The following is a 17,025-nucleotide window of genomic DNA, read 5'->3' as shown; positions in this document are numbered from 1 at the left end:
TGAATCATTCATTCATCTTCCATACATACAGTACACAATGAATGAATGAATGAATGTTATCTATGTCCTTTTTATATTAAAGACTAAAGTTTTACCATGTTATTTAAATATTTTTATTCAACTCTAATTTCATCAATAGTGTTATTGCCTGATTACATTTTTACACTTCTTTAAAATTCCTTTTTCTTAAAAAATAAAATACGAATAAAAACGCTACCAAACTTATTTATTTTTCATTTCATAATGGGGCAGTTTAAATATTTTTTGACTGCTTTCACTTTTTTATTATATAACAGTCTGACGTTTTCAATGTTATAGTGTGAATTCACAGCAATTGACAATATACAATATATTGACAATCGTAGAAGGGCTTACCACGTCCATACGCTTGGGCATACCAAATACAATTATCTTTTAAAACGTTGAAGCTGAGGTTTCTCTCGAAACACCAATGGGGAAAAAATAGGAGAATACTAAAATAACTGATTTATCGATCATTACACTTCTTACTTTTCCGTTCGCTTTGTTTTGAACCTCCCAACTTCCGTACAACATCACAACTAAACATGGCGGCGCGCGTGAAATCAAACGACTGAGGAGGAAAATTTCACTGCAAAAAAGTGTCGTCGCCCATTAGAATCGTGTCAAATCGACAAATAACAGAAATGTTGATCAGGATTAAGGTCGATCTAATCAGTTTAACCCACCATGTCCGACCCGAGGGTGCTGTCCACCGTTACCGCTTCATCATCAGTCCTCGACACTAATGGGTCTCCGTCTAAAATTGGTCACAGAAAATGTCAGGAAAAGAAGAACCTCGACGCTCCGTCAACGACGTCTTGCAAAGGTGAACACTGACAACTTGTTTCTTGTTTGTTTCACAAACTTTTTGAATAACGTGGGCAGAAGAGTCCACGACATGGGATTATTTAACAACAATGCTCTTTCCTTGCATATCAGTTTTTTCTACTTTTTCAATTTCCTTAAAAACACATTTTAACAAATAACAAACTAATAAAAAAATACTAGTTCTTCCTTTGTTTGTTCTCGTTTTAGGATTTCAATTTGATACAGAATCCCCTGTTATTCTCCAGCATATTATAACTGCAACAGAAGCCATGTAAAGAAATGTGCTGTCTCTTTAACTAACTAACTAAAAAATGCGTTAAACATTATGAAGGCTAAGATTAACATTGTTGTAGGGCTGCCACGACAAATTGAGGTTTATCGATTATCAGTGTAATCAACAGCACTTGATAGGCAATTAATTGGGTAAATTCTACAGCAGAAAACAATAAGCACCTGACTGCAATCCACTGATTGCACTTGTAGGATACCAGATTGGTAAAAAGGTGTCCTCTTTATGGGTTGGAATGAAAACCCACACCTACTGCAGCCCTTTGTGTAATACAGTGGTACCTCTACATACGAGCTTAATTCGTTCCGGGACTGAGCTCGTATGTCGATATTCTCGTAACTCGAGCGAACGTTTCCCATTGAATTGAACTAAAAACTAATTAATTCGTTCCAACCCTCTGAAAAAACACCAAAAACAGGTTATTGGATTGGAAAAAAATGTTTTATTTCTTCTAATTATAATTAATCTATTAACAAAGTAACACATAACTAGTGGTTTAGTAGTAATAAAATGTGTTTAATATAACTAAAATTAGACACATTTCGCGGAGGATACACAGGCGCACATAGAAGCAGCGGGGGTAGGGGGGATTGGTTCGGGGGGATTTTATCCACGGCAATGCAACCGTAACCGAACAAACAAATTTAAATTAACTTGGATTAATATATACAGACACACTCAAACATATGTTTAATGTAACTTTACACAAAACTGAATTCTAATTTTGTTTTTATTTTTTTTACCTTCGTTCTGGCCGGGTTGGCTGTTTGCCACGCCTCCACCCTCCCGTTCGCTATCGATGGCCTGTTTGCTGTTGTATTCCCTTCAAAATATTCTGAAAATGATGCGCACATATGTCCTTACAATAGGATAACGCACGACCACTTGCCAACGAGATGTAGTTTAGAATGAGCGATCGCGGGAGCTAACAGGCTAAGGTAGAAATAACAGGAAATGCAACAGCTCAGCCTACCCACGTATTGATTGTGGGTAATGAAGTTTTATTCTGAGAAAGGGTGCCATTGGCTATCGGTGTTGTGTGCACGAGTATACTTTATTACCCAGAAAGCCCTATTTTTGCACGCGCATGCCGTTTTCTGGTCCATGTGTAGGAGAAACTCGTGTGAATAAATCGTTCGGTGCTCGTAGATATCTGTTATACACGAAAGAGATGCGGCAAAAACAGCCTCTCATGTCATGGGCACCTGGCTTTATCGCATCTCGAAATTTTGTCTCGTATCTACAGCGAATTATTTGCTCGAAATTTTCGTCGTAGGTAGAGCTGCTCATATGTAGCGGTACCACTGTAGTTTGGAGACCACTGTTCTACCCGATGGGACGAGAGGTTAGCATGTCTGCCTCACCACATTCCAAAAACATGCATGGTAGGTTGATTGGACACTCTAAATTGCCCCTAGGTATGGGTGTGTGCATGGTAGTTCTGTCTCCTCTGGCCCGGAGACAGTTGGGATTCGTTCCAGCACCCCCCACGACCCTAATGAGGATAAAGCGGTTCAGAAAATGAGATGAAATGAGAGCACTGTTCTACAGAGAACTATTTCCAGTGTTCATACACAAACAGCTTTGTTTTGCTTGTTTTTAAACAATCTCTAGCTATGAACAGTGATTGGTCCTAATATTTTATGTCGACCTGCATGAGAGAGACAGATTTGTTGTTTTATATAACTTTCACATTTGATATCATTATTTACACATAGTTGATTCATTAATGTCCGATTAATTAATGATAGAATGTCCGCTAACACTTTATGGATATGGACATAAATAATGACAACACCCGAGTCCTTGTTTGAAACTAAACTATAACATTACAATTGAATGTATATCATTTTAGAAAAACACAGACAAATAACTTTGCATGAATGTTAGTTGCCACCAACGACTAGTAGGTAAAGCTTACCAAACACAAATATGAATGCTACCTTGATATTTCTGACTGTAATTTGACAGTTTCAACTCTTTGTGTTCTTCGGAGATGATGTGGAGGAATTTTTTGAATTATTAGATACACATCTTTCAGACAGGTACATTGAGTACTGAGTGCAAACACGTATACACTACGCTACTACACTACTTTTGCTCGAGAGAGAAACACCAGTGGTCAAGCATGACAAGGAAATGTGGTCAGATCTCAGTGGCATATACAGTAATACCTTGAGATACAAGCTTAATGCGTTCCGGTACCAAAGTTGTATGTCAATTTACTCGTATCTCAAATAAATTTTTCCCATAGAAATGAACTTATTACAAATGAATTCGTTCCCACCCTCTGAAAAAACACCAAAAACAGGATATTACAATGGAAAAACATCTTTTTATTGGTTCTAATTCACCACCTACTCAGATCTATCTCAGATAGATTCCACTGGCTTTTTCGCAGATTGTCGACTCGGCCACACCATCTCCAGTAAAAATTGCAACCCGTACGGCCTGGTGCTCATAGGTATCTTCACGCGAGGGAGATGCGTCGAGAAAGACAGTGCGCTGTTATCATAAGCAGTCTCCCGCGTACACGGCCACCAGGCTGTCTCATATGCTTGTATCTCAAATTTGTCTCGTATCTCAAGGCAAATATTTGATCGGAATTTTTCTCGTATCTCAAATTTCTCGTATGTTGGGGCACTTGTATGCAATGTTCCCTCTAATGTTTTGTTTGTCTGGGCAGAAAGACAACCTCCCTGAGCACACTGAGTACTGGTGTGAGCAACATCATCATTGCTCGCTATGGGCACACACCAGTATCACACCTGCCATAAGCAGGTGCATGTCTACTACACATAAATGATTTAGTAATAATAAAATGTAATGATTAATATCTATGAATGGGCGGACCGGCAGATGAGTGGTTCGCGCGTCGGCCTCACAGCTAAAAAAAAGGGATTTTATTTTGTGCGCTCCATATGATTTTGTGCGCAGAGAAGACAAGAGTAGTGCGCAATTGCGCACGTGCGCAGTTTAGAGGGAACATTGCTTGCATGTCAAGGTATTACTGTAGTCCATAGATGGAAAAATTCTTAACCAGAAATATTGCACAAATCCTCTTTTTGGAGCCTGTGACTAGCACGCGGGTGGCCAACTCCAGTCCTCGAGAGCCGCTATCCAGTCTGTTTTCCATATTTCTCTCCACTACCACACCTGAATCAAATGATCAACTCATCAGCAAGTTGTCCAGAAGCTTGATACTGATCCCGATTATTTGAATCAGGTGTGTTGGTTGAGGGAGAGATGGAAAACAGAGTAGATAGCGGCTCTCGAGGACCAGATTTTGCCACGCCTGGACTAGAAAATATTTATACTTTTATTATTTGTTTTTTGACAATAAAATACAGTTAAACACAAAAAAAGATGGGGAAATCAGTAAATATCTGCTGACTTTTGCTGTCTTCTATGAAAACCGCTAGTTATCGTTGCAATAAATACAAATTTTACATTCATAAAAAATGGTTTTTTTTTACTTTTGAATACAATGATACACTTGTGCATAGTCACAACAGTTATAGTCTAACTGTCGTCACTGAGGTTTTGCACATTTCTATCTAAAATGTAAAACTGAGTGTAATATAAAAGTAATGTCATTTACAGTATAGGAGCCGATTAATCGACTCATCACAAACAATCATTTGTGACACCCTGACTGTGCTGTATATGATGTTGATTTGTATTTAACATTTGGTTTCTCTTAAGAATTGCAGAGTCCTCCTCACCGAGGTTACAGCAGACCTTTTGAACTGAATCATGGGTATTCTCCAGGTGATGTGGACCCGTCCCAAGACATTGTCTGGGACTCCACGTCACCCACACATCCAGGTAAATCATCATTTATTACCAGAATGTCTACTTTTGTGTAAATCATCTTTCTTTCAGGGGGACTGCTGAAAAATGTCCAACACATAGAAATAGCAGACATTGTCAATCGCATTGCGCCAAAGGTTACCTCTTATTCTGTTTAAAAAATGGTTGTTAAGTTTTCATGCATAGTCACCTTTTTTTATTTCACAGGAGACAAAAACACAAGGGTCACGGTCAGCTCTGTGGCAGTGGATCGGTGACAGTCCCACATCATTGACACCTGAGAGACCCAAAACCGGACTGAGAAAGAAGTCCATTCGGTGAGTCCCTAACCGACGCAGGCAGCGATAGACTTTCGGTCCAGGGCCCGGTCTCAATGGCATACAGTCAGTTAATAGTGAGTTCTCCAGGCAGAACGGTGTGGACGACCTCATAAAATTGGCGCGGAAGTTTGACAAGTACATGGAGCAGGACAAGGAGGCGTCGATGCAGCCGAGTGAAAATGATAACCATGAAATCAACAAAACCCCAGCAGAAACGTCGTCTTCACTAAACCAAACTGAGGCTGCGCTGCAACCCCTTTTTGACTCATCCACTCAGAAAGTCAGCGGAGGCCTCAGCCCGACTTCCTCCAAATCCTCTCAGGATCCAAGTCAGGTCAGCAGGCTCACTTCCGGTCCCAAGAATATCAATGACGACTTTGACGACGACTGGGAGAATGATGACATGCTCGACGATCCTTCTTTGCTGGCCCTGATACATAATCCCGACCGAGGCGCTGGTCCGGTTCGGCGTTCTGCTCGGGGCAGCCTGCGGGAAATGTGTCCAAAAGTCAAGCCCGCTCTCAGAAGCACTTTCAAGTTGAACCCCAAGCCTCATTTACAGTCCCCCAAAATAGACATTTCCGAATGGGATGACTGTGCCGACGATGTGCTCTTTTACCAGGCGTGCGACAATTTGGAGAGTCTCTCACAAACGGCTGAAAGCAGCACCACACCTCTGCCTATCCGCCAAATGTCGCCCGCTATCAGGAAGTCACCGCGTGGTTTTATTCGTTCCAATTCATTGCCGGGGAAAACTGTGAAGACCCACCAAGAGTGGGACCATCCGATGTCTACGAGTCTCCCAGCTGCTGAATCATCGCAGGTGGCCTTCAAGAGGAGCGTGGGCAATACAAGGGACAAGAACAGAAAAGGTATGTTTGGTAATTACCACTGCTTGACAATAAACAACTGGAAGACATTTTACAAAATAAATTGATTGATCCTTAGTATAGATCAGGGGTCACCAAACTACGGCCCGCGGGCCGGATACGGCCCGCCGGCACATTTGGACCGGCCCTCTGAACAATACCAGAGACGCTATCGGATTTTTTTCCTATTTGGCCTTGAAGACTGGGACGTTTTAATCTTGTGTTTGGTTCATTGCACCCCTGCTGAGCCCACAAATCATCCCAGTGAAGCGGGGCTTCGCATTGCTTCTTTGGTGACACGCGCGGGGAGAGTGTTTCCCTTTGATGCATGCGGGCACGTCCACCGTTGCATGCACGAGCAGTGTTACCGAGACATCTGGACGATCGCAGGTGAGGGCGGAGCCCTGGAACCATCGCGGACTATTCAAGCATATAAAAATGGTGCAACCTGTTTGAGAACGGAATAATGGCGAACAAGTTAGGTAAGAGAAAAATTGATTCAGAATGCAGGGTATTTAACCTGGAGTGGACAAACGATTATTTTTTTTGTTCAATGCAAAGAAAAGGCTGTTTGTCTCATTTGTCAAGAGACGGTGGCGGTATTCAAAGAATACAATCTTTGTCGACACTATGAATCCCGTCACAAAGACAAGTACAATAGATTGCAAGGCCAAATACGAGCACACAAACTCTCAAAGCGAAAAAGTGGACTACTATCTCAGCAGAACCAGGCATCCGTTTGGGCCAGCTTTCGGGTTGCTAAATTGATAGCAAGCAGCGGTAAGCCTTTCACTGACAGAGAGTTTGTTAAGAAATGTATGGATACTGTTGCGGAGGAGGTGTGTCCCGAGAAGAAAGATGCATTTAATGCCATAAGTCTGTCGGTGAGTACAATGACCAGACGCGTTGAAGAAATCAGGAGTAATGTACAGACGCTCCCCTACTTACGAACATACGACTTACGAACAACGGTACATACGAACATGTCTGCAAATTGCGTTTATGTCGAAAAATGTTCGTAATTTCGATTTTGTATTTTTTTCCGAGTAGTGCTTCTTTCCGCCGCTAATACGCCTGGCGCTGTGAGGGCTCAGCTCACCCAGCATCTACCTTCTTCGTTGCAATGCGGAAGTGCGTGAACGTATCTCCAGTGCGCAAAGAACCTTTTTCATTTGTATCATTAAATATCCCGTGCATCCGTTATTGAATAAGGTTGGTAAAAAGCGAAAGGCTTCTATTGAGGGAGTTGCAAGGAAGAGGCAAGCCATTTCATTTGAAACGAGTGGCAATAATAACGAAGCTTGATGCGCGTGAGAGTGGCGAGCGTTTCACGGGCATACAACTTGAATCGTTCGACCGTCAGTACCATTTATAAACAGAAAGATCGAGCAGCAGGACCCAAATATTGAACGTTGCACAAAGTTTGCAAATCAATTGAATGATGCCATTCAGTGCTACCGCATCATTTATGATGAAAAAAAGAAGAAAACTGCAATCGTCGTTAGATCGCTTCTTTCGGCCAGTTTCTAATACATAAATCTCTCTCTCTCTCTCTATACAGTACTGTACATATTCTCTCCATTTTATTAAATGTTTTTTTCAGTACAAACCAATGCGTGTTACTTATACAAGCCTTAAACATACAAATGCACTTATATAAACCTTCAATATACTTATATAGGCTTCAATATACTTATATAGGCCTTAAACATAAATTATAATACAAAATATAGCACTGAATCAACTTACAAACAAATTCAACTTATGAACAATCACTCGGAACCTAACTCGTTTGTAGTAGGGGAGCGTCTGTATATGCCCAGCTGCAGGAGAAGACGAAATAATTTGACTTTTTTTTCATTAGCACTGGATGAAAGCACGGACGTGCAAGACACAGCGCAACTGCTCATTTTTATTCGTGGAGTTAGCGCAAACTTTGAGATTTGCGAGGATCTGGCAGCCCTCCAAAGTCTCAAAGGGACTACAACGGGAGAGGATATTTTTGACAAAGTGTGCCAAACCATGGAGAAGTTGGACCTGGACTGGTCAAAGCTAGCTAGCATCACGACTGACGGGGCTCCTAGCATGGTGGCCAAAACTCGCGGTCTAATAATGGGACGCATGAACCGGGAGTTGGAAAAAAGGGGTCTCACCGCCCCGCTACGAGTCTACTGCCGAATTCACCACCAAGCACTGTGCTGCAAAATGTTGACGTGGGATTCTGTAATGACGGTTGTGGTGTCGTGCATAAACTTCAGAGCAAAGGGAGAAGATTGTGCATGGCACAACAGAAAGTTCATGTTCCATGGCTTTTTTTTTTCTATGAAGAACCCAGAGAGAGTTATTTAGTTATTATTTATTTCATAAATAGTGTTATTTATTTCCAGTTTTTTTCTGTGAAGAACTCAGAGAGGGTTATTTAGTTATTATTTATTTGATTAATAGTGTTATTATTTGTTTCCTGACTTTTTTTCTGTAAAAAACCTGGAAAGGGTTATTTGGTTATGTGTGGCTTTCTGGAAAACAATAAAAAATTTAAGCTCCTCTACGATCGTCACACTTTTTCTGTTACAAACTGACACCGGCCCCCCATCAGAGAAGGGAAAAGTTATGTGGCCCTCACAGGAAAAAGTTTGGGGACCCCTGGTATAGATCAACCGATTATCGGCACCGATATTTAGACATTTGATGTACAGTCGTACCTCTACTTACGAATGCCTCTAGGTACGAAATTTTCCTGTTACGAAACCTTTTGAGATGCAAATGAGTGCCTCAAGATACGACAACAAGGTCCAAGTTACAAAAACGTCAATAAGTTTCCTGTATCCATTATTTTATTTTGAAATTGTCACGGATGCATTGCTTCTTGCTTGACAATTTCACTACACTCTGCTGGGCTCGCATTGGCTGTCTGGCAACAGAGAAAACTTTCCGACTTCATGGAAAAAACATCCTGAAAAAGTGGTCATGAGACGTGCGATTGCCCACTTTTACGACATGTGTCTTGTGCGTTTTGGAAATATTATTAAAAGTCGTCAAAGGCTATTGTCTCCAGATCGATGTTTCTCTAAACGTCCATCAACAAGCAGTGGCGATCAATAAAATTGATTTAAAAAAAATTATGGCAAAGAAATCATAAAACGTTATTGAAAAAGATTAAATGTTCAATGGAATGCTGTTTTGAATTCTTAACTTGTTTGTTAGATGTGTTCGTGTGCTCTCTGTCTCTGTTGTCTAACGTTAACCTTCCTGACACTTGTGCACCTGCGCTTCAACACGAATAGATTTTGCATGTTTATTATTGATTTTAATGGCTTATTAAATAATATTATCATTTTCTCTCTTTTTTGTCTGCACACATCTCTCCTGCAAAATTGGAACACTTTGATAAATTTTAAAGGGTTTAGTTGGTAGTTTTGTGAGGACCATGGGATGAATTTGAGAATTTACATATAAAGTACTGCTCTACTACCGAAATGTTCAACTGCCGAAAAAAGTTCTGTAAAAAATTAATTTCTTAAGAAGAGGTACGAGACTGTATTTTGGTATCGGTCTGTTTTTAATTTAAATGGCTCGTTTGAAGAAATCAATTTAAGACTGGGTTATTTCGGCTCAGATGCAGCCGTGCCTCTCCTTTCTCTTTTGCCTGCTCTAGCCTAAAATAAACGATCTCACAGCTTCCTGTCAAGTTGTCCGCTGCTAATGCTTAAATTTGGAGTGGCGAGTGGACTCCTACACGAGGGGGCCAGCCTTGAAAATATTTTTTTAGATTAAAATATGAATCTGAACTACCCCTGAGAATCCAAATGTTCTCTTGTCCCACCCTGCCCAGAATACCAAATTGAATTTCAAATTCAATTGAAAAACAGTTGAAATTCAGTTCAATTGAAATTTTAATGTCATTTTTGGGGTTAGTATTTATTTCTTATAGTCATACCTCGACTTACGAATGCCTCTAGGTATGAAATTTTCAGGTCACAAATTTTTTACAAAGAAACGAGTGACTCGAGATACGAAAAAGATCCAAGTTCTGAAATCCCCCAAGAAGTAAATGCCTTTCCGTATCCGTTATTTTGTTTTGAAAATATTGTCACAGATGCATTGATTCTCACTTTAGAACATCGCTACCCTCTACTGGGCTCTCATTTCATCGCTTTCATTCTATCGCATATGACAATAAAAGCATTCAATTCAATTCAATTGGCTGTCTCTCAAGAACCATTATCCATGTTTCAAGATTCTCTCTTACATACCCTTCCACCTCAGCTAAACGCTCCCCTTATTAATGATAGCAATTCCCCTTATTAAACGATTTAAAACCGTCCAAATGCAACGCGGTGCATATTTTCTCACACACACACACTGCACACGTAAAAGTCTAAAATGAAGTACAAAGTGGACGGTTTTCGGCCCTGGGAGAATGGGCTCTTGCCGCCATCGGACAAACACGAGTATTAATAACGGCCCCGGAGGGAACTATTTCAGCGGTGGAGGGCACCTTTTCACATGCTTTATTTATTTTAAGACATTAATAAATCATTTCCTTATAATTTTCTCTCACTTTTGTGTTTCCTCACATCTTTCATACAAAATTGGGACACTTTGGCCAACTTTAAAGGGTTTAGTTGGTAGTTGTGTGAGGACCCTGGAACGAACTAGAGAATTTACATATAAAGTACACCTCTACTTACGAAATTTTCAAGTTGTGAAAAAAGTTCTGGAACAAATTAATTTCCTAAGAAGAGGTACGACTGTATGTCTTGTAATTGTGGGGACATTTGTTTTAGTAAACATATTTCAAATATAATGCCTAACTATTGTAATTGTTTTTGATAGGGTTGATTTGTAAGATAACCTAATCAGTCCTTTGATAGTTTATTGCTTATTGTTGATGAATATAAAAACGAGAAATGTGAACATTCGTCCCTTAATGTATTTATTTTGTTTTTTGCCGATGCAGCGTTAGTCACCAACCAGATGGCGGCCAAATGCTCTGCAATCGAAATCGAACGCAAGAAGCAAGAAGCGTTAGCCAGGAGACGCCAGAGGATGCAGAACACACAGAAACTATAGAAAACATGCAAAGACTCCATCATGTTGCTAATGTCAAAGTCACAGAGGTCACCATTATAAGACATTTGTTTGATTTCTCTCAGCTATGTTTACAAATTTTGAGTTTAACGGTTTCACAAATCTTTTGTTATCTGTACAGTACAAGAAATAATGTTATACATTTAAGCGATACTATGTACATTTTGTGCCAGTGCAACATTTTCATTTGTTCTGTTTACACTTTGGAGTCTTGATAATAAATGGATGTGGCCGACACGTACGTCTTTTTTTATGTATGATGCTTTGTTTTTTACTACTAAGGATTTCTTTTTTGTGCGTTTTTGTTTATTTCGGGGAATTGGGTGTGTAAAGTTTCAACTACTGCTTATCCGAGGTCAGGTGTGGGGGCAGCAGCTTCAGCAGGGAAGCCCACACTTTCCTCTCCCAAGCCACCTCATCCAGCTCTTCTGGGAGTATTCCAAAGCATTTCCGCGCCAGCCAGGAGACATAGTCTCCCCTAGCGTGTCATGGGTCGGCTCCATGGCCTCACCGGACTCCTCCCATGTGTGGGTTTTTGCTTTAGCGACTACCAGAGCTTCGTGCCACTTGGCTAACCAGGACCTGGCAGCTGCCTCCAGAGTCCCGCAGGTCAAAAAAGTCCAATAGGACTTCTTCACCGGCATCTCTTACCGCCGGTGTCCACCAGCGGGTTCTGGGGTTGCCGCCACGACAGGCACCGATCACCTTGCAGCCACAGCGCCAATTTTCCGCCTTGGCAACAGAGGCACAGGACATGCTCCACTCAATTTCAATGCGGTGGTGTAGCTTGAGATTTTTTCAGTGTGCCGCAGCTCAAAAACAATTGGGAAACTGCTTTAGATTTCCACAAATGTTCTGAAAATCTTTATTTTTGCCTCTACTTGGATGTCGTTTGACTTTTCACACTTGAACATTGTATTCTCACATTAAGATTTTCACTACATTGAGGATTCAGTTTAACATTCTGTTCATAAACACAAAAACTCACATGTTGGTTTACTTTTTCCACTTGTATCTTATGCTTCCTTAATGTAATTTTCCCCAAAACGTGGATTTCACTCAAGTGCAGGTGTTTCCGAGTCCACGCTGACACCTGTTTTATTCAGGCACCATTTGATAGACCCGAATAGTCAGTTGGTGAAACATGGGGAATCATTTTAATTTGACGTATCACAGTGTTCGCTTTTGTGAGCCCTACTACAGGCCTCCTTAGTCTTCTTACCAGGTGTTTTTAGGCTATTAAATCTTCCGTAAATCCCAACGTGGAGACATTTGCCGCATCATCAAAAGACTTTCAGTTTTATGAACACCATTATGCTTTACTCGGATTCATTTCCATTATCTGATGTAGGGAACAGGTGTGTGGATGGGACATAAATTGTCATTCAGCAGCAGGTCATCAGTGACATTATTGGCTTGACTTGAACTTTTTTTTTTTCAATGCTGACGGTGATGAACATCCTCTCCATTTGGACTAGGAGGGCTGATAACCATCATTTGCCGAAATACCCTTTATCTTTTTTTGTAGTTCAAGTCAGTCCATCCTCGTGTTTTGCACACTCAAAGACACACGTTCATGCAGGCAGCAAGCTGTCAGTGCTGTTAAATGACCTGTGACGGCTTTCAGAGTGCGTGACATTAGGCAGCTTCAGATTTGTTTCAACAGTGCTTCACCTGGGGGCTTCATTCACGGGCTCCCAGGTATGACAACACTCCTTTGCAAAATTCCCCCTACTCCTACCTTTGAAATTTTTGGAGGGGGTGACTCTGATCTTAATCACTTTGATGAATAGAGGCATTTTTGTCCTATTTACATACAATAAGTCCTCTGGTTACGATGTCCTCGAACTACAACGGTTCAGAAAATGAGATGAGATGAGAAAATATGAAAATCCACGCTGAAACTTGTAACCAGAAGGACTCAGCACTGAAGAAAATTTGTACTTTTTTTCAATAGGGGTGACCCTTTTTCAATTATCGCAGCCATCTCTGGTTCACATTAACCGTGATATTCGTGGTATTACTGTATAAACACACACACATATATATGTATATATATGTGTGTGTATATATATATATATATATATATATATATATATATATATATATATATATATACATACATCGTAAAACCTCTTTGAGCGGCACCTCTATTTGAATGGCACCTCTGATAAAACGGCACTTTGGGGGAAGAATTGAAAAATAGAACGGCACCCTCTAATTGAATGTCACTACGGGGGAAAGTTTGAAAAATAGAGCGGCATGCCAGTGAAATAGAGGTTTTACGGATCATCGGTTCTTCTGTTTGGCAAGCGCCTTCTTGCCTGGGATTCATACCGTTGTCACATTAGCGATGCCACCAAGAAGCGATTGAAGAAGTGATGTGGCCGTGATTCCGGGAGGCTCCACCAAATTCATAAAGGCCCCCGACGTCTTCTGGCCTTCAAGGCCAAAGTCCGACAGTTCTACGAGAACTGGATGTTGCACAGTGAGAAGAGCTACACCAAATCCGGCAACATGCGAGCACCAACAATGGAAGTTTATTTGAAATGGATTGCCGATGCTTGGGATCATCTGCCGAAGGATCTAATCATCAAGTCGTTCAAGGGATGTGGACTGACCAACGCTCTTGTCAGCTCGAAGGATTGCCAGATCCATTGTTTCATGTCAGACAGCCCGATACAGACTGGTTTGCAACTTCTCCAGCAAGCGCGACCCAATGCTGGCGACGATTAACGTGAACTCACTCAGAAACTCAACGCTGATGCGGACGGTGATGTGAATGACGAGGACTGCTACAACAGCGACGTGTCACTTGATTTTCAGCAGTGGATTTGTACTTATCAGTAATCGACTTGTATTTGTGCCTTTTCAGCCATAAAATTTACCGCATCTTTTCAAAATTCTGACCAGCTGGTCCAAAAATAGAGCGGCACCCGATAATTGAACGGCACAACAGGGGAAAGTTTGAAATATAGAGCGGCATGCCGTTGAAATAGGGGTTTTACGATGTGTGTGTGAGTGTATATATATATCAGTGGTGTGCCGTCAGGGCCTTCTCTGCTGGCCTAAGAAATATCTGAATCACAGACTGATGCTAATTATATTTTAGCCATGAATACTTATTAAATAATTCCAAATTGTCTGTTAGCTTCCTTTCATTGCTTTCCCCCTGGTTGCACTGCTTCCAGATGTGTGTTTTCATATTGCAGCATTTAACCAATCACATTTCAGCCATTATTTGTTGCCAGGGTCAGAAATCTGCCTCAAGGCCTTCACAATCAGTTCTGCAGGCTCTGCTGCATAAAGCAAGTGTCGATAAAACTGTTGCTTTAACAAATCAGATTTCGATTTGGTGACACCAAAGCCTTGCCATAGGCGTAGAGATACGCCATCGCTTACACAAACTATGATTGGCTAGTAATAGAGTAGGCGGGCCAAAGCCAGAGTGTGCAAGCCAGAGCTCGCAAACTCCACCCACAGTGACCGACAGAGGAAAACAAATGGACTGTGTTGAAGATTTGCTGACAAAGCCATTTTCCAGACGGACTTTTCCAGAAAAAATTGAGATCATTAAGAAAGGGCGGTCAACTTCGAAGCTAGCAAGTCCGTTACAACCGGAAAAAGGGTTTGTCTGCCACTTTCAGTTCGATAACTACGAGCGCTATCCCCGGCTCACAGGCTCCGAGGAACACTGCAAATTATATTGCTGGGAGTGCTTGTTATTTGCCACAGATCGACATGGTGTTTGGAGCCACACTGGATTTGCAAATTTGACTTGTTTAACCAAAGCAGCAACGAGACACCAAAGCACTGCCGGACACTTACAAGCAACGGTGCTCTCCAAAACTTTTGGGGAAACCTAAGTGGAGTTACATTTCAGCGAGCAAGTGCGCAGGGAAACCGAGCGCCACAACGAAAAGATAAAGAAAAATAGGGAAATCTTAAAAAGTTCGATAGACTGTGTCATTTTTGGGGGGGCAAGCAGGAACTTTCATTTCGAGGACACAATAGTAGATAGATATTTTTTCTCAGCTTAATGGCTTTGCTGTATTTTTTTCGAGATCACCTCGACGCACACAGCTGCTGGACGAAATCTGCCAATGGCGTCTGCCTCGTGTGGCACCAACGTGGCACTACACATCCAGAGTGGTCAATACAGTATTTGAGAAGAGAGTGCTCTAAAGGAACAGTTTCATCACATCCTGGACCATCATGACGAGGAGTGCAGTGTGCTGATGGATTTAAAGCACATCTAGATGATTTTGAATTTAGTTTTTTGCTTCACACATTTAATGGCATTTCTGAGCATTCAGATGTGCTTTTTCCAATACTACAACAACAAACTGGATGTACAGTTTTGTCCTGCAAGAGTAAAGGAGTTTTGTGACACAGTTGAACGCGAGAGGAGGCGATATGAGGAAATCTATAAGGCCAATGAACGCAGTGCGGGTGCTCCAAGCGCACGAAGAGGTCAAGCGCAAGATTCTCGCGCGCACTACCACCAACTCCACGACAGGATTCTGGACAATATTATTTGCCAGACGCGGACCAGATTTCAAGACCACGAAAGACTGATGTTTCTCTCTCTCTTCGACCCACCGAAGTTTAGGGAATACCAGAAAACGTTCCCACATGCAGCCTTCTCCATCTTAACGCAGAGCCACGGAGCACTTTTCGATTTGCCTCGGCTAAGGACAGAACTGATTGTAACGTATGCCATGAATGATTTTGCAGGAAAATCTCCAACTGATCTCCTTGACTTCCTTCAGCAGAAAACTTTGAGTGAGAGCATGGGGCGGCTGTACACTGTGTTTGGCAGTGACTATCCCCCTGTCCACTGCTTCTGTCGAACGGGCATTTTCAGCCCTAAATAGAATCAAAACTTATGCCAGAAATACAACAGGACAGACTTGACTTCCAGCATTAGCTTTGATGGCGAAAGAAAAAGACTTCTTGATGGACCTGAAACGCATGGGTAATCTGTACAACAGAGTAATTGAAATCTTCTTGAGAAAAGAAAGGAGGATGGATTTTGTGTATAAATAAAAATAAATTTTGGAGAGTAAAATGTCTATTTTCCTAAATAATATTTCAATTTTTCAGGTTATTATTGATTATTTTTATGTGTCGCAGCTGTAGCTGCAGTAAAGGTTTTATAGCTATAAAATACTTATTGAATTGGATTGATTCACACGTAGCACTACTGAAGGCCTATGTGTGAAGTGCACGGCCCGCTACTGATATATATATATATATATATATATATATATATATATATATATATGTATATATGTATATGTATATATGTATATGTATATATGTATATGTATATATGTATATGTATATATGTATATATATATATATATATATATATATATATATATGTATATATATGTATATATGTATATGTATATATGTATATGTATATGTACATGTATATATATATATATATATAAATAATCCAGCTCTAGAACAAAATCATAAAAAATAAATTGAGATTTTTTTTCCCCAAAATTTAAATCCTAGTTTTTTTTATTCATGTATCATACATGACATATTCCAACGATTTCACACCACCAAAATCACAATTTTCCATAGCAGGCCTTTCAAATTTGCATTGCAACTTCAAGCTTTCCTCATTCAGGAAATTTACAAAGCTAATTTACACAATGTCTAAATTTACAATTTCTTTCCATATTCAACATTTTTCAAACCAGATTTCCAAAACTAATGGATTTGTCTTTTTTTTACTTAATCCTCCAACATTTCTCTTATGATTATTACCATTCTA

The 17,025-nt window shown here is 40.6% G+C and overlaps 1 protein-coding gene and 1 long non-coding RNA gene across 4 annotated transcripts in view; one reads left to right on the top strand and one right to left on the bottom strand.

The window, feature by feature from the left end:
• Positions 1-943, bottom strand: part of LOC144085039 (uncharacterized) — a 48,461-nt gene extending 47,518 nt beyond the window's left edge. For 2 of the 3 annotated variants that reach the window (XR_013303996.1, XR_013303994.1), the window contains exon 1: positions 708-943. This is a non-coding gene — a long non-coding RNA (uncharacterized LOC144085039). Of the gene's footprint in view, positions 1-375 lie in introns of all 3 variants that reach the window. The other variant, XR_013303995.1, reaches the window with a different exon arrangement.
• On the top strand, positions 442-11,468 carry etaa1b (ETAA1 activator of ATR kinase b). Its single transcript, XM_077614001.1, has 6 exons — positions 442-847; positions 4,844-4,966; positions 5,024-5,088; positions 5,159-5,268; positions 5,359-6,143; positions 11,101-11,468. The coding sequence occupies exons 1-6, from the start codon at positions 709-711 to the stop codon at positions 11,211-11,213; spliced, it is 1,335 nt and encodes a 444-aa protein (XP_077470127.1). The 5' UTR covers positions 442-708; the 3' UTR covers positions 11,214-11,468.
• Positions 11,469-17,025: the final 5,557 nt, after the last annotated feature.

The sequence above is a fragment of the Stigmatopora argus genome, chromosome 11 (assembly GCF_051989625.1).
Source record: "Stigmatopora argus isolate UIUO_Sarg chromosome 11, RoL_Sarg_1.0, whole genome shotgun sequence".
Taxonomy (NCBI): domain Eukaryota; kingdom Metazoa; phylum Chordata; class Actinopteri; order Syngnathiformes; family Syngnathidae; genus Stigmatopora; species Stigmatopora argus.
This window is presented reverse-complemented; position numbering and strand designations above follow the sequence as displayed.

What these genes read in the sequence shown, in the direction of transcription:
- etaa1b (XM_077614001.1), top strand. Translation starts at nt 709, where the DNA reads ATGTCCGACCCGAGGGTGCTGTCCACCGTTACCGCTTCATCATCAGTC. An exon ending in CACGTCACCCACACATCCAG is followed by an intron (nt 4,967 to 5,023) that starts GTAAATCATCAT and finishes TCTTTCTTTCAG; the next exon opens with GGGGACTGCTGAAAAATGTC. An exon ending in CTGAGAAAGAAGTCCATTCG is followed by an intron (nt 5,269 to 5,358) that starts GTGAGTCCCTAA and finishes TGAGTTCTCCAG; the next exon opens with GCAGAACGGTGTGGACGACC.